The 17482-nt window shown below is 46.8% G+C and overlaps 2 protein-coding genes across 6 annotated transcripts; one reads left to right on the top strand and one right to left on the bottom strand.

Annotated features, from left to right (window-relative positions):
- Positions 1-670: 670 nt before the first annotated feature.
- Positions 671-5116, bottom strand: LOC128271007 (DDB1- and CUL4-associated factor 7). 5 transcript variants are annotated; one of them, XM_053008775.1, is made up of 3 exons: positions 5073-5116; positions 3138-3533; positions 671-3057 (listed from the first exon to the last, which is right to left on the bottom strand). In XM_053008775.1, exons 2-3 carry the CDS (start codon positions 3326-3328, stop codon positions 2214-2216), a joined length of 1035 nt encoding a protein of 344 aa, XP_052864735.1. In that variant the 5' UTR covers positions 3329-3533; positions 5073-5116; the 3' UTR covers positions 671-2213. The 5 variants fall into 5 exon arrangements, with proteins under 5 accessions (XP_052864735.1, XP_052864657.1, XP_052864510.1 ...); XM_053008697.1 differs by lacking the exon at positions 5073-5116 and adding an exon at positions 4541-4619; XM_053008550.1 differs by lacking the exon at positions 5073-5116 and adding an exon at positions 3705-3807.
- Positions 5117-6224: 1108 nt separating this feature from the next.
- On the top strand, positions 6225-15523 carry LOC128268194 (RING finger protein unkempt). Its single transcript, XM_053005231.1, has 12 exons — positions 6225-6289; positions 6522-6731; positions 10176-10595; positions 10681-10883; positions 10969-11252; positions 11341-11664; positions 13034-13151; positions 13225-13356; positions 13448-13706; positions 13801-14431; positions 14533-14700; positions 15329-15523. Exons 1-12 carry the CDS (start codon positions 6225-6227, stop codon positions 15521-15523), a joined length of 3009 nt encoding a protein of 1002 aa, XP_052861191.1.
- The last annotated feature ends 1959 nt before the right edge of the window (positions 15524-17482 follow it).

Here is a 17482-nt window from a genome sequence, read left to right as displayed (position 1 = left end):
CGGAACGATTCCGAACAGCCGTTCACTCCCGCGCCGGTTTCACGAGATCGCTGGTTGAGATGCCTAGTTATGGCGACCTTCTGTTTCGGGCAGAAAACGGTTGTGCCTTGTGGTTGAAGCTATTATCAAGACGTGGTGTAAATGGCGCTATCGCTAACGTTTTCTTCCACACACACACGCACTATTAATCGGTCTAACGCATTCTATCGTAGCAGGCCATGCCGAAAATGGCTTACCAACATCACATCCGACACTTAGATACAACACGTGAACGTATCTGGAGTGTCGGCGTGTGTGCGGCGGAGCTTATCGTGTTTTCCGTAGCCGGCACGCTGGTCCAACGATGCCAGCAGACTAACGCATACATAATGCTAAAGATTTCGTTTCGTTCAAAATCATTATCGGTACACATACCCTCACCGGCTGTGGCAAAGCCCGAAAACGGCTCCTTTTTATCTTACTGTTCCCATGCATCGCGCATTCGTTCGAGACTCAATTCCGCAAAAACCGTATAAAAGCAAACCCAACATTCCTTTAATCATTTAATCATGTCGTACGCATTGTCCAATCATGTACTAAGAAATTCTTTATTCTAATTTTAAATCCGTCGTCTTTTGTTTGTTATGGCTATAACCATTACAATCTACTCTAGTGCTTATTTGTACGCTCTCCACTTCTTCCGCTTGTTGTTATCTGGTAGATGCACGTCTAATTGTTTAGGTTCCGGTCTAGTCGTCATCGGACTCTTCTTGCATGGCATGGCATTCGCTTTGGATGGCTATCAACGTCGAAAACGGGCCGGAAGCGGAAAACTAGACCAAGCATCGGATAAGGGCAAACTGGCCCAAATCGTTTGCTCAACGCTTCTAGGAATCGCCCGAAAGATGGAAGAAAGTTATTGCTAGCAAAGGCAATCACCTAATCCTACACCTACCGTACCTACATACTTTTAATATGAGTCTCCGAACGCGCTATTTGTAAGGTTCTGTTTTTAAAAATATGTTAGATATTTTTTCGTTTAGTTTAAATGTAAATTAGCATTGTGTTCTGTTTAATTAAAAAAAACAAATAATAAGGAATCGTTAGTCACTAATTACCTGTAGACCTGAGAGGCATTCTGTACTACTTCTAAACGGGCATATAAAAGATTTGCTAATGAATTATTGTGCGATTTTTGTTGCTACTAGTAACATTATTGGACATTATTTATAAAGAACTTAACTAAACTGAGCTACACATAATTTTCGCAATATTAATGTTGGAGGCGCTTGCACGAAAGAGCTAATAAAGTTCAGCCGTTGTTGCTTGCTTCCTAAGCGGCTACGTTTTTTTCATTTGGTGTCCTGAGGAAGTCAGATGTGAGGGTTGGCTAAACTATTTGACTACTAGTTTAATGGAACCATACTGGAGCGAATGCTGCACAAAGAGTAGTACTAACGAGCATAACTGATAACGAAATGTTGCCGCTCGGATGGATATAGTAAATTATTGTTGAGGAGGTGTCGATCTGCTCGTGGTTTCAAAGTGAAGGAAAAGAAGTGAGCACATTTATGCGCACTTGATTGCACATCCCTCACAACGGGAAGAAAAAACATTGATAAGAACACAAAGTTTTATGTTCATTCTTCTAGTTGTGTCTATAACTTTATATATTTTTTTAAATCTTAGATATACAATTGATATTTTACAAAAATTAGCGGCAAGTATGAAGTTCTAACGCCATTTCTAGAAGCCATGATAATGGGATATTTAAACCTTTCACAATTATTTCGAGCAATCGGGTATAAAGGCTTACAAATTCAGCGGATGCAAGACTATCAGGGTACGGTGATCTATGCACTCATTAGTAGCATATAAATCCCGATCTAACTGAGTACGACTGAGCAACCACCTGCTCAGCGTGACCTGCTGTTGCACTTTTACCTTTGCTCATGCACTCCTGATGTCGCACCATCCATCCCATAGGGACCATTTAATATACACTTATATACGCGCAATCGAAACATTAGTTAATATTTGTCCTTCAGCCCGCTTCCAATCGGTGCCAGTCTTTGAAACCCGTGAATAGTGTTGGTGGTGGCTATGCGCGGACCTACGGAAACGCCACACTTGGCATCAGCTCACTGACTCTCTTGCTTGTCGTTGTGTTACGTCGCTGCTTACTCTTTCGTGCGGTAGTGCAGTCTTCGAAACTCTCCCCACGCGTTTCCTACTTAAACGCGCAGTATTTCGCAGGCCGTCTTGTAGCAGATCGCTATCCAGTCGGGCTGCGTGGCACCCCACTGTATTTGATTGACTTCGCCCTCGGCTGCCGTGTACGCCAGTATTGGATCTTCGATCGGACGGGGCATCTGCTGTATGTCCCAGATCAGAGCCTGGTGGTCATCGCCTGCCGTGCAGATGTGACAGGAGCTGTGCGGGGCCCAGGCAATTCCGTTCACGCACGCACGGTGGTTGCTGAGTCGTGCAACAGGTGTGCATGGGACGCGCACGTCAAGTATTATTACTTCGCAACTATCCATCGCGACCGTTGCTAGATAGTTCGGATCCTGTTTGTTCCACGCCAAACGCAGAAGCGGGGTGTGCGCCGGGTCCTCGTAGATGATTGTGGAGTGCTCGAGGTGGCGCAGATCAAACATCCGGACGCTGCCATCGGCACCGACAGAAGCGAACATATCGCGACCGCCACCAGCACGCGAGAAAGCAATGTCGTACACTTCCTTGTCGTGTGCGATCAGCTGCGTCTTGACGTGACCGGAGACGAGATTAACGCGCCCCAGTGGCTGACCGGTCTCGAGGCCCCAAATCGTGCAGGTGGTGTCGATCGATGAAGTTCCAACCAGATTAAGGTCGACTTCGTTCCAGTCGAACGAGGTGAGTGGTGCACAAAAGTCGCTGTTTTTGTTGTTGTTTAGTACGCACTCAAGTCGCGTGTCTGGCTCCCCCGCGCGCCATAGCCGTAAGTAGTCGCCACTCGTTGCCAGCAGGTCTGGATAGACCCCCTTCGAATCGGGGATCCACATAATTTTCGTTGTCGGGTACGGGTGGTCGAAGGTGCTGCGGAAGATCGGGTGCATCAGATTAGTCCAGCGAGCCAGTGTAACACTTCATTCCACTGCAAACAAAGCGATGCATACCTTTTAGCGCTGAACTCGCTCGTATCCTCGTCTAGACTTATGATTTGCACCTTGTTGTTGTACTCCTCGACGAAGCTGCCGAGGGCAAGTCGAAACCGCTTGTCGGGTCGCACGGACCAGTTCATCGAGTACAGTGGCCATGGAGCAAGATATTTGTAGATTTCCTTACGCTTTCCCGTAGTTCCAGACATGTCGCTTCCGATCAACGGTAGGATGCTGGCGCGGGTACGCGGCGGTGATGGTTTCGTTTGGGCCTGGTTTTTTGCCACTGAAGTTGACTCCTGTGCTGGCAACACTATTTGGTCAGAGGACGTGTTGGTGGTGGCGCCCAAATCTTTAGAAATGCTGGTTGTTCTCCGCGCCGGCTTACAATCCTTACCGTCGTCGCTAACGTTGCTAGAAAGGCGAATGATTTGTCTCAGCTGATCCATTTGCGAAGGATAGTGTTAAGTAATGCTTTTCGCTATTCTTCCCAGTAAAACCAAAACGAGAATGCGAGAATAGCACAGCTCGCTCGAGTGTTTGGTAGCTGCAGCTGCGAATGTGACTACTGTGAAGACACCTTACTTCGGTAAAATCACCGGCATCGACAGCGTTGCCGTTTCCAATGTGGTACGATGGACCTGCTCAAAGGCTGGTACGATTAAATTTCGTCTTTAATCGAACGGTAGGCAAACAAAACAGATGATTGCTACATTCGCGCTTCGTTGATGCTCGACCCAAACCTCTCGACTATTTATATCGGAACTGCGACCGAGAGCCGGTTTTCGCGTTGATGAATCGTTCGCAACGGAGGCGCGCTAGGGCCGGTGTGGGTACGGAGTGCAACAGTCGCAATGGGCGGTCGGCAAATATTTCGCAGGGATAGCGGGGAATATTACTATGAGCGAGAATGGACATTAGAACGGGCGGTAAAAACGTGAAAGAAACTTCCGAGACATGACATACAAGTTTTCTCCGAGCCAGAGGACAAGAACTCTAAAGACACCGCGCACCGAGAAACCCACACATTTGGAAGCCGTTGTATGCCGCTGGAATCAAAGCTTTTAAATTTGTTAATACACCAGATGCAACGCAAATGTGAAAATGAGTGGTTGAAAAATGAGGCTAAACAAGAAAACATTTCTACCACGTTGCACTCGCGGTTAGCCGTGGGACAAAACTTTGTTCACAAAGTCTGCATTTCCAGCCCATCGTTGTGAGATCGGCGAATGAGTCATTTCGAATATCTCACGGTCGCATTTCGCACCGTGTCCTTTGTGCTTGGCTTGAACCATCATTGGAAAAATCTCAAGTGTACACGGGAAATGCCTGTTGCAGTTGCAGCTCAGCTCGATTTTTTTTGTTAAATTTCTCTTCCTCTGCGCTGCTGCCTGCGTTTTGTACCTAATCGAAGCGCTTACCTTGGTGCTTTAAGTAACCAATATTGCAGAATATTCTAAGTTATGGAAAACCAGTAGAACAAAATGAGCATCATCATCCGGCAGCTAGAACCGTTGGGCGGTTACCGCTCCGTACGTACGGTTTGGACGTGTTCAAGTGCTTATGGTACCCTGCGAGAGGCGTCGTTCTTACCCCTTTGCAGAGTGAAAAAATTAAGCACTGAAGCTAAATTCCACGCTCCGGGATCATCTCCTGGTTTCCAGTCGTTTGCAAGCACCGTCCTTTCTCTGTGAGGAAGTTAGAGCCACTTTTCAGTGTGAGTTTTGTTTTGATCACATTGGCATTTTTGCCGGTGGTTGAGTGGTGCAGGCAGAGACAACTTCACTTCACCCTCATGGAAGTATGTTGATTGGTGCACTAAACGTGTGGTGTGGTCACAGGGCGGTAAAGAAAAACCACTCGTCCCAGTCGGGACACGGGAACTAATGGACACAGGTAGTTTTTTCGTACACCGCGACGTTTCACTTTTTATTGATTAATACAACATTTTACCTTTTCGTCCCAACGCCTCGGCCAGCCGACAACAACGAGATGTAAGCTTTGTGATTGCTTTACTTTCAGGACGGTCCGTTGCGATGATTGAGAGCGTATAGTGAGCTCCCTGTTGCTTTCCTTCTCTTTCCTTTACCAGCGAACAGATTCGAACAGAGCAATGTGCGCTCACAACCCGCGGCACGGTTCAAGGTAGGACGAGCAGGATGACACGATATGCATGAAGAGACATTCATAATTGGTACAACAGTAGCAGCAGCAGCAGCGTGTGCGGCCAGTTGGCTTGTCAAATATAGCTTTTTCCTCCATCGACTTCATCGAAAGGCTTCAAAAGTCAGCAATCCTTTTCGATTTCATTTCGAAAAAAGGGGTCATGTTCATCGCCGGCACAAATCCTACCAAGGAGTCGAGTGGGTGGTCGCGACTGATGTTTGCCCACGCACGGATAATGGGCTTTTGAATGTGTGTGAGGCGAGTTAACTCTCCTAGCGCCCCCTATCGCTCGGTGCCCGAAGCTAGACACAATGTTCGCACAGACGCGCTTGAAGTTCGGTTCGGTTACGCGCAAAGTATTTTGTTTTCTCAGTCAGTCTATTTGTATGAAACATAACGTATAGCATTTGGTGACATCTTTGTGGTGTCCGATAAACGGTGACGTCCAAACGAAGTGAATTGATGAATCCGAAAAAGCACAAACGGCCGTCCTACAGCACACTGCACACGGTTTCGGTCAGTGCTGTCGGTGAAAGCGACCTCACTGGCCGAACTGGTCTAAAGCGTCAGTAATTACGCAACAAAGTTTTCGGACCGCTAATGCTGCCGTCCCGCTCCGGCGGACAGGCAGCGAACGGTGACGAATGCGTTATGCGTTTGGCTTGTCAGTTAGATCGTGATCTTCGGTAGCAGCGCAGCAGTGTGCAGTGCGTGCGTAGTGGAAGCGTGAAAAGTGTTTCGTTTCGTTTCGGAGACAGGCATCGCATAGTGCGTGTGGAAAATTAAAGACGCAATTTTGTTGTGAACCCCCCACCCCACCCGCGGTGGTGCTCGTCGGCTGGCCATGGACCAGCGCTAGTTCGAAGTCTCTCCCTCGTCCTCTTCCGTCGTCGTCGAACGCGGATCCGAGCAGAAGCGAAAAAAACAACAAATCGTAAAATGGCGTCGGCCGACCCAGCGAAGTCATTGTTTACAACGCAAACGGAAAAGCCTAACCATTACACGTAAGTAGAGGGCTAGTGGCGTCCCTGCTGCCTGCCACCACATGATTGGCTTGGCGCCAGGCGCTATACTCGGGGACGCGGTGCTCGCGGTGCTCCTCCGTAGTGCCCCGCACAAGGCCAGGTAGATCGCTGTGCACCCCGTTTCGACGCTCACTGATATGCGTGGTTATGCTTCTTTATGATTTCTTCGGCCCCGATTCTCTACGTCGTCGTTTGCGGCGGATACCTGCAGTTATCTGAAGGAATTTCGTGTCGAGCAGTGCCCATCGTTCCTGCAGCACAAATGCAATCAACATCGGCCGTTCGTGTGCTTCAACTGGCACTTCATGAATCAGCGGCGCCGTCGGCCCGTACGGAGACGGGACGGCTCGTTTAACTACAGTGCAGACAACTACTGTCCGAAGTACGACGAAACGACCGGAATCTGCCCGGATGGTGACGAGTAAGTACGGACCTTCCCCCAGGGGGGGAGGGGAGCGGGCGACGGTGTCAAACGGTGACGGTGGCGTCGGACACCGTATATCGAAGGTTCGAAGGAGGCAGATTTTGTGGGTTTTATTCTTTGTTCCACTGTTGGGCGGTTCGGTGGTAACGCAAGCAGCGAAGCAACAGAAATGTGAACCACGCGCGATGCAACACGCATACGCTCGAAAGGTGTGAGTCCTAGAATCCGTTTTCGATCCGTCGTCGTCATCGTTGTGTTGTTGTTACTTTCAGTTGAGAGATTTCGGAGCTTGAAGCATCCTTCAGCTCGTACGCGAATTCAGCAGGCGCGTTCGTTGCGTGCCCCACCCGTGCAACCCTCTCCCCCCGCGCAGGGAGAGTTAAAAAAATGGGCAAATCGTCAAAGTATAAACCGCGCCAAGCGCTCTTTGTGATGGTCGTGCTGGTGGGTGTCGGTGGCGGTGGTGTTTGGTATGCGCTGGATGTTTTGCTGGAACGACGGAGAAAGGAATTCCGTTTGCTGGAGCACTGCCCGGCATTCCCGGTTGAGCTTTACACACACCCGCTTCCGTTTTACATCTTGTTACACCATGATGGCCAAGAGAAAAGAAGGAAAGAGAAAGAGAGTAAACGCGCGCGCCCGAGAGAGAGAGAGAGCGCGGGAGGACGCAGTGATGGCGAAGTGTGCATCCAGCTTGTTGCAAAACTGTGCCTAACCATTGTTTTGGAACTGCTGTCGGGATGAGTGTCATAACAAAGAAACCTGGTCAGAAGGGCCATTGGCACGCCACGGCTAATGTGCGCATCCTGGGCGCTTGTGTTGCCTGGTTGCAAAATCATCGCTGACTAATGTTGCTCGCCGCTGTTCCTTCATTGAGTCTCTCCTTCAAACACTGTAATCGGTGATTGTGTTTCGATTTAAGGGACATATTGCTGTATTTTGATTGCCACATAGCATCATTTTTTGTTTAATTTCTATATTGCCATTGGCAATAATATACAGGTTTTGAAACAAACTCGGCAGAACACAGCAAAATGTTGGCGCAAATGCGACTCCGAGATATAGTATGTTTTTATTTTGAACACTATCAATCATTAGCACCCCATTACCGTGGTGAACCTTTTCATCGCTTTTTAAATATGACGCCGTATTGAAGAAGATAGAATACAAAACACGTACGATATTACGATCATATTTATTTTGTTTTCCAAATTATTTTCCAAAAAATGAGAGGTTTGCTCGTCGTCGTAGGTTCGATTTTGCAATATCATTTTTGGGCTTCTGAGACGCGCTGTTGCTCCAATAGATTGTATGGGCGTCCGGGAGATACCTCCAGCACGGTGGTAATCCGATGCATATGGGGGCAAGTATAACACCATCTGCGATACACCAGAAACGGTCCTAGAGATCCTAACAGGGAACAGCAGTGGCGACGAAGGTGGTGGTGGTGTGATTTGGTTTGATGGTCATCTTTTGCCTGGTCGCGATGGTGGTTGCGGCATGTCATCGCCATCTTGAATGTTTCATAATCTTTGTTTTGGACGAGCGGGCGAATGCGTTTTCGGAGTTGGCGCACGATGTGTGCGTGTGTATTGTGTTGGGACGCTCTCCTCCAGTGTCATGTGTGCGTGCTTCTGTGTAGCTGTGTGTGACGTGAGGAGACGATTGGAAGCAACGCCATTCGTATATGCGCGTGCGTGGAACAAAACTAATGGAAAGGGAGAAACGGGAAACCACATTGAAAAGCGGGCCAAAACGGTGCAATCTGTCCTTTGAGTTTTCTTCTTAAGGAGGATACACGATGCGAAAAACGGTCGAAGGTTACATTTCGGATTCGGACAAATGCATGTTGTTTTAGCGATAGGACGGGATTGGGGTATATATTAAAATGCATAAAACAAGATAACATACTTCAAGATCGCTTGCCACGGGGGATAACATTACACCAGTCAAGTCTGCGAGTGACCGCGGTCGGGAGTAGACGTGTCGCTCCCGGTGCAGATTGGCCTGTTGCCAGCTTGGCATCTGATTGCTCTCCCATGGAGCGACAATGGATGTTAAATCCGTTTCCGGAAAGGGAAGAAAGTTCTTTCCATAAGAGATGCAAGAAGCGTCATGCTCAAAGTTTCTTATACGATAGTAACAACAACAACAACAACAACAACAACAACAACATTACACCAATAAATCGGACTGTTTACTATACCCCCCACCCACCCCACTCCTTCTCTGTGCTGGGTACAGAAAACTAGAGTCATTCACCCGTTCGTCAACAGTCGAACAGTAATGACGGAGTTTGCAAAAGAATGAGACATAGCGAGATAAATCAATGCAACGCAAAAACATTAAGTTGTTTTTTATTTAATCATTTTGTAATTATTTTTTACCAATTTTTGGATAGAAGCCTCCGTCCGGCAGCCAAGGAGAGTATAAAGGATATATGCACACACTCGATGGATACCGAGTACCGGTTGTGAAAGTGGGTTTTGTTGAAACACAGGATGTTCGAGTGGTCTCACTCACTGGTCGAACTCACGTAACTTTAGCAAAAGCCAACACAGAAAGGAGATCCTTGTCTATTTTTACTACGGTTGCTGTAAGGGCTTTGGTCTGCTTCGATGCAGTAAACAATATGATGGAATCACAACCACCTACCCTGACCTTTCCATCTTTGAATCATGCTGAAGATAAAAACAAAACTGCGTTCTTTTAACCAGTAGGATTAAAGCACTTGTTTTATTGGCTCTTGACATCATGTTTAATCGCTTATTGGCTTATTCGTGTGTTACACAACATCGCATAGTTTGGGTTAATCATGTCTTTTAGCTTGTGTTTAAATCAACGTCGTTTTGCCTCCGGTCCGGGTGATATCTAGTTTGTTAAAATCACATAAAGACTGTAAACAAGACAACGGCAACCTCACTTGGTGTACTATAAACAGGGTACCATTTTGCGGAGCACCATTTTGTAAAAAAGAGTTGATGCTGACAGCCCTCGTCATGCAATACAGCCCAGTGACGGAGTGTAAACACAGTATAGCTGTAAGGTGATGTTGCTTCTTGCCTCAATCAACAAAAATCATCAAGCAATACCGAACTACTCCACATCAACCCAGGAGCGGCATCAATCAAACACAACTACCAGCTTTGAACGCGCGACATCAACCTGAGGTCACAAGATTGCGTCTAATACCTATAAGGAAATTACGAAACATTGTTCTCCTGTTGTGAATACTGTAAAGTACTAGTGAAATTATTGAACATACTTTTATTTATTCTTAGACGAACGGACTGGGCCGTATATAGTATTTTAAAATGCTGTTTCGGATTTGTTTGTCTAACACACACGTTAGAAGAAGTTTTATGTGCGCGCAACACTGGGCAGTTGAGACACGGTGGCGATCACAGGAAGTGACCAACGGGATTCTTCCTTTCGTTTCAGTTGTCCGTTCTTACATCGAACGGCGGGCGACACGGAGCGTCGCTATCATTTGCGCTACTATAAAACGTGCATGTGCGTGCACGACACGGATGCTCGTGGATACTGTGTCAAAAACGGACATCACTGTGCGTTCGCCCACGGTATCCACGACCAGCGGCCACCTGTGTACGACATTAAGGAGTTAGAAGCACTACAGAATGCGGAGGTCACCGGTGAAGGTCTGAATGGGCCCAACGTGCTCGACAAGGAGCGAAACCTTATGAACGAGGATCCGAAGTGGCAGGACACGAACTACGTTTTGGCGCATTATAAGACGGAACCGTGCAAGCGGCCACCGCGCTTATGTCGGCAGGGCTACGCTTGCCCACAGTTTCACAACAGCAAGGACAAACGCCGAAGTCCACGGAAATACAAGTACAGGTGCGTTTGCGTTGCTGCGATCTAGGTAAACACGGACGCTTTCGAAGATCGAGTGAGCTAACGGGTGTGTCGTTTGTCATTGTAGATCGACACCTTGCCCAAACGTAAAGCACGGCGAAGAGTGGGGCGAACCGTCCAACTGTGAGGCCGGTGACAACTGTCAATACTGTCACACCCGTACGGAGCAGCAATTCCATCCGGAAATCTACAAGTCGACCAAGTGTAACGATGTCCAGCAGGCGGGATATTGTCCGCGCTCAGTGTTTTGTGCATTCGCGCATGTAGAACGTAAGTATATCTTGGGCGCCACTGATCTTACCAACTGTCTGCCACTATCGCACCTCTTCTCCGCTTCCTTCTCTCCTTACTCTAGCGTACGTGGTGACGGAGGAAATGAGCCGAGAACTGGACTCACAAGCACTGGCACTGAGTGATATGTTGTCGTCGGTTTTGCCGCCAAATGATGGTAGTGGAAATGGAGGAAATGGCAGTGCTGGTGGTGGCAGTAATGTTGTTGCGGGCGGTGGTGGTGGAGGCGGGGGCCCCGGTTCTGTACTTGGTGGCTTGGTGGTTAGTGGTGGAACCGGAGCCGGGCCTTCTTCAATAACTGGTGGTCCCATTGGATCGGGCGTTAAGAAAGACGTACACGAACTAGTGGTGAGTGATGCTGCGCGAAACGTTCAAGGAATGCTCGTGTCGGTTTTTTGATGCCAAGAACTGTTGGGAGTGTGTTGACTCGCTTCAGAATTTGTCATACTTCCAGCTGTTGCAGAATGGCAGCGCGGAAAGTAGCGAATCCGCGAGTACGAGCAGTCTCGGATCGAACCACAGCTCCCATAACAAGGCCCCTGGTTCGCAACTGCAGCAGCAGAAAAACAATAGCAGCAACAATGGGGTGAACCTTCTCGGTAATGGGCACGTCGGTGGTGGCAATGCCGGCAATCCGCTATGTGGACTCGGATTGCTCAGTAATGGCGGCAGTGCGAACGGTGGCGCAAATTGTCCGACTGGTGGCAATGCCAGCTCCCTGCTCTCAAACATCGATTTCAACGCGGACTTACCCAAACAGGTACGTTGGTTAACCGATAATAAGGGAATATCCTTGCTGTTTTCATGGGTATATCGCAAAACCACGTTTGTGTTGGCGATCTCGCTTAATTGATTTCACATCCAACTATCAGTATGTTAAAAAAAGATCATTTTGTGGGCGGTGGCACTAGTGTTAATGTTACATTTTGAATTGAATTAGTTATTCTGTTAAAAACATGTCGTTTAAAATATTTTTGAGACTAATTTTACGGATGAAATTGCGAATTCTCGATCTTTGCAATATTTCCGGAAGTGGAAAATACTTACTTTCAATTCCTCGCCTTGAGGAATCGGGCGGACTGACGAACCTAAACTCGAACAAATGATCTTACATGTCGAGGGTTCAACTTAACAATCAATCAGCCTGCGGCGTAGCCGCTTTCTTTATTTATATATAAAACTTACAATAATTTTTCGTCACCCTCAGTACACGCGTACGTTATTAATTCGTTCCCTTTGGTTCTAACGCCTTACTCCCTTACGAAAAGCTTGACCTAGTCCGGCGCACATCGCGTCGTTCCCAGGCTGTTCAATGCCCCTGCTGTTGTTTTCGTCCCAGTCGGTTCCGGGTTGTCGTCGGTCAGGTGGATCGTTCACCGCGCCGCACCAGCTGTTGTGGTTACGCAATTACCCATATCGTCGTGGTGACCTAATTCATTTGGTCCGTTGCTCCTCTCCTCGCCGTCCAACGCGTTCTTGGTCGGGCCGATCGGCAAGTCGCTGTTTAGTGCTGATACTGCAATATGATCCATGCGCCTCGTACCTTGGGTTCTTGGACCGGCGCGCTGCGATCGGAGAGCTTGGACTGGCGGGGACGAAATTACCGACGATGCACGATGTTGCATACGTTCCTTGGTTCTTGTGTCACAACGGGCTCACTCGGCTGAGCGGCTCCAGGCCCACGGCTCCGTATGGCGGTGTCATCAGGTTGACGTCATCGTGGGTTCAGCGGCTGCATCAATCGAGTGTGGCGTGATTTCGACGACCGGGGATCATCGATTTCCTTTGCTCCAGTTTTGGTCCCACGGTTCTCGGTGATCGATTGTCCAGTCGCTGAAGTCGTGGTTACGCATTTCGCAATATCGTCATACGGATTGTCGTCACTAACGGGTGTTTCAACCCGAGTCGTCGGGGCTGCGTCGGCCACTGGTAACAGCAAGTCAGGTGACGATTGTTTTGACGATCGTAAGGTGAGCGTCCTCTATTTCCTCAGTTTCGTTGGCCGTTGGTAACAACAATTCGGCTTCTTCGTTGAATTTCGCAACGGCTAGATAGAATGGGTTGTTCTCTAGGATGCGCGGGCTTCTGGGCGCTGCAAAATAATAATTGGATATATGCTTCACGTTTAGATAGTAGCAATCGAGAGTGATCTCACCCTTAATCCAATGGAGCGCGAACAGCGCAAACGAATGTGTTTAACATTTAGCCACCTGCGCAATATAGGATCTCCTTTGGATGGCGGTATGTGTAAGTATTTCGTATCATATTCGTTTTGTTGGTCAAAATTTACGTATCGAACTTTGTCGTTTTGAATCACTAGATGAACTGAGTCGGCGAGATACGATGCACGCCCTGGACAGTCAAATGTCTGGTTTGACATCATCTGGCCTGTTAGCTAGCAGTTCCGCTCCGGTAAACATTCCTGGCTCACCAATAAGCAACTCGATTTCCGGTAATGATTGGGGCGGTAGTGTTTGGGTTCGGTTTCGAGAACTCTGTTAATGCCTGCTGACGCCTCATGTTTTTCGCTGTTTCATTGATAGGCATTCTTCAGGGCACGTCGGCACCGGTTAACATTCCTGGCAGCTCGCTCGGCCACAACTTTAGTCCTTCGTCGCACTCGAACCTGTTTAGCTTGAACGATCCGTTCATCGCACATCACATTGGTAGTGGTTCGGCGCCGAAGCTGGGCAATAGTACAAGCAACTCTTACAACCACAACCACGCAGATAACCTTTTCTTCCAATCACACATAATTTCACCAGTACTAGGTGCCGGCCTGTCTGCGAGTCCTGAAATTAGGTTAGTGGCTGGTTGTTTGGCTTGCGTTCTAGTGGTATTTCCCCATGAAATTGAGTTAAATGTTTTTTTCTTATTACTATTAACTTTTTTGTAGAAGAATCTCGGAACTCAATCCTTTAGACAGTGAGCTAGATAGCAATACAACAAATATATTGTTCGCTGATAGTCAGCACCATCAAGTGCAACAAACGCATCACCAGCAACATCAGCAAGCGCAACAGCAGTTGCAACACCAATTGCAGCATCAGGCAGCCGTGGCTGCCGCGAATGCTGCCGCTGTAGTTGCGCAAAGTCAAAATTGTCGAACAGACAAGCAATCAATAGTTCCACATCCCTACCCACATCCAATGTCGCCGTTTGTTACAGCTGCAAAAGCTGCACAACAGCAACAGGTACAGCAGCAGCAGCAACAGCAGCAACAGCAACAGCAGCAACAGCAGCAGCAGCAGCAGCAGCAACAACAGCAGCAACAGCAACAGCAACAACAGCAGCAACAGCAGCAGCAGCAACAACAACAGCAGCAACAACAGCAACAGCAGCAACAACAGCAACAACAACAGCAGCAACAGAAGCAGCAACTACAACAACAACAACAGCAACAACCACAACAGCAACAATCACAACAGCAGCAGCAGCAACAGATGCTCAACTGGGAGGAGCACGTTCTCCAGGCAACGAACGCTTGCGAAGCGTGGAAGGCACAAATGGAAGAAAGCAATCGGAAGGTAGCATTACAGAGCAAACCCACAGCATAACTTAACAAAGCTACAAATAACTATCTGCCTTTTTTGTTCTCTATTTTCTTATTTTTTGTTAATGGTAATAGACGGCCATAGCGGAACAGCAGCGCGATGAGGCATTGTCCCACGTCAAGGCATTAAAAGAAAAGTTAGGACAGTTGAGTATCGGTGGCGGTGTCGGTGGTAGTAACCTCAACAATTACCGAGCGAACGATTTACGTGGCATGCCGTTACCGAAGTTAAAAAGCATACAGGTAGGTAAGCAATGAATGTCACAAAAGTAGCACATTTGGCAGTTTTTGCCAAAAATATGTTGAGGTTTACATGGCGTGAATTAAAAGATTTTTTAAAGCGTAAGCTTATTGTGTTTTGGGATAAAGCCTAGACTTAATTAACTTATTTTATGTGCTCATTTACTGTTTGTAACTGAGTGTTTTCTTATTTTTAATAAGCATTTTTCAAATTGTGTATAATGGTGATTTGTTCGTTTGATTGTTCGTAACGTTTGAATGTTACGTACTAACGAAGCGAACTGGAGCGAACTGTAGCTTCTTCAATATAGCGAATGAAGAATGATTTTACCAACATTGAAAGTGTAATCATCTCGTAATTTGACTATTATCTATGTTCTAAGAATAGTGGAGGGGCCGTTACAACAGTGAGCTGTGCGCATTACGACGAAGTAGCGGAGTATGTCTCGCTAGGTTCCGTTTGCGTGCTTCATTAAAATCCCTTCCCCTAGACTACTTTGCTGAATCTGTTTGTTTTATTTGCACCATACGCCTTTATTAGTTGATATATTTATATTATATAATATTGGTAAGGGTTTCAACAACTCTTTATGTTCTTCTAATCCATCTCGTACATGTTTCATATCCACAGGCAAAGCTTCGGGCGGAGATAGAAGAGGTGGAAAAAGTATTATATCTCGAGACAGCCACCAAGTGTATGAAGTGTGAGGAAAACAATCGATCGGTTACGTTAGTTCCGTGTAATCATTATGTTTTGTGCGATGTGTGTGCAACAACCCAGCGCGAGTGTCCGTATTGCCAGACACCTGTGTCATCCCAAGCGTAAACGAGTTAAAGTGGCTAAAGTGGTCCTCTACAGAAGTTAAGAAACAATGCACTTTACAGTTTCAAGTGTAACTGTAATAGTAACGTGCCAGTTTGGTTATGGTAAGAAAATCGCACAGTCAAAAAACCTCTACGGTGAATAAGCGTACTCATCACAATAGTCATCACGAGGAAACACGTAGAAATTTTGTTTTAAATTTTTGATCTTTTTTGCCAGTTTTTAACGCCTTTCATATGCATCGCTAGATATGGATATAATCAAAGATAAACAGTATTCAATACCAACAGTAAACAGTGTGTAATGCACACTCGTTACTCAAAAAACAATTAAAAAACAAAGATAAAAGAGCACTGCTTATTTACTTTCACTTCATTTCATCCTACCCAGTCTGTAACTTTATTTTAATTGATTTATTCTTTTTTCTTTTTTTGATAGACCGTTTTCGGCTACGTGCTGCTGCAGGCGACTTTTTTAAATATTCGACGTACGGATTTGATCGGTGACCGTTTTGACGTACAATTGACGTCCAACCCTAGTTAGCTATGTAACACTAGCTATTCCCGGCGCGCGTTGCTGCGCCTTATTTCATCCTTATTTCTCGATTAAGAGGCGTTTCAGAGGACTTCTTGGTGACGTTTCCGATCAGCTTCACTTCCCGTTACTTTTACTTTTCAAACGATCGGGCTTCCCGGTGACGTATTCGTTCAATTTCCCTTCCCGCCTCCCGTTACTCCTCCATTTCACGGTGACGTATCCGATCGGCTTCCCATTGCATACATGTCAAAACTCGCACCACCTGAGTTTGGCTCAAATTGCTTGAAAATTATCCGAGCTTTGCTGACATTAACCCAGATTTTATATGGGAGCCTTCCTTTGTAAAATGTTGGAGGTTTTCATACATTCACCAGAACATTTCCCCTTCCCCAAACCTCCCATCTGCCGAATTTAGTTCGATTTGCTCGAAAACTTTTGTATGGGACGTTACGGTACGTTACGTTTTTATGGGAGCCCTTCCTCCCCTGAGGTGTGGGAGGGTCAAGCTTTCCTATTCACAATCCGGGGTCACAAACCTACGCTGTGCAAAATTTCACGCGGATTGGTTCAGTAGTTATGGGGAAAATGCGCTACACACAGACAAACAACCATTTTTATATCAGGTTGGGGAAAAAGTAATCGACGTTCTTCACGACAGATGCCTTTTGTGATCGATATCTCGTGAAGTATCGATCGCACAGTCTTAAGTTTAGGCTCGTTTTCAAGCTGATACTTTACACTTAAAAAGATGCTTTCACTGTTTATTGTTTGTTCCATTCGTTTGTGAGTTACAGGGTGTAAACAATGGAAGTCACCAAAGAGAAAATTGGGTATATTTTACAATTTTTCTTTGAAAAAGGTGAAAATTCAAGCTAGGGCGCTGAAATTTTGCATTGTATTCATGGTGCCGATACTCTAATAGCTAGCTAGGTGAAATTTTGGTTTCGTTGACCCGTTTCAGTTATTTTTTATGTTAAAGCCTAGGCAGACACGTCATCGAAAATGTCGATAAAATCACAGCGAAATAGGTTCCTCAGATTATAGAATGACCTGTTGGCGCTAACACCCTGGCGCGAATCTCCTCAGTTACGTCGTTATTGGTGTTAACCTTTGACCCTAGATAGGAAAAGCTCGGGACGACCTCGAACTTTCGGTCACCTATTAGTACGTCACCCCCACGTATGCTCGCCGATGTTGTTGGTGGGGCTGCTGACGGTGGCGCCATCATGAACTTGGTCTTACTTTCATTTATCTGCAGGCCGAGATTCTCCGCAGCATACTCAATCCCTGTGTAGGCTTGAACTTCATCGGAGAGCCGTCGACCTATGATGTCTATGTCATCAGCATACGCCAGGATCTGGCTGGACTTGAAGTAGATTGTCCCTGAGGTCTCTACTCCCGCGTCCCGGATGGCTCGCTCCAGCA

Source organism: Anopheles cruzii, chromosome X, assembly GCF_943734635.1.
Source record: "Anopheles cruzii chromosome X, idAnoCruzAS_RS32_06, whole genome shotgun sequence".
Classification (NCBI taxonomy): domain Eukaryota; kingdom Metazoa; phylum Arthropoda; class Insecta; order Diptera; family Culicidae; genus Anopheles; species Anopheles cruzii.
Note: the sequence above shows the minus strand (reverse complement) of the source record. Positions and strands in the feature narration are given on the sequence as shown.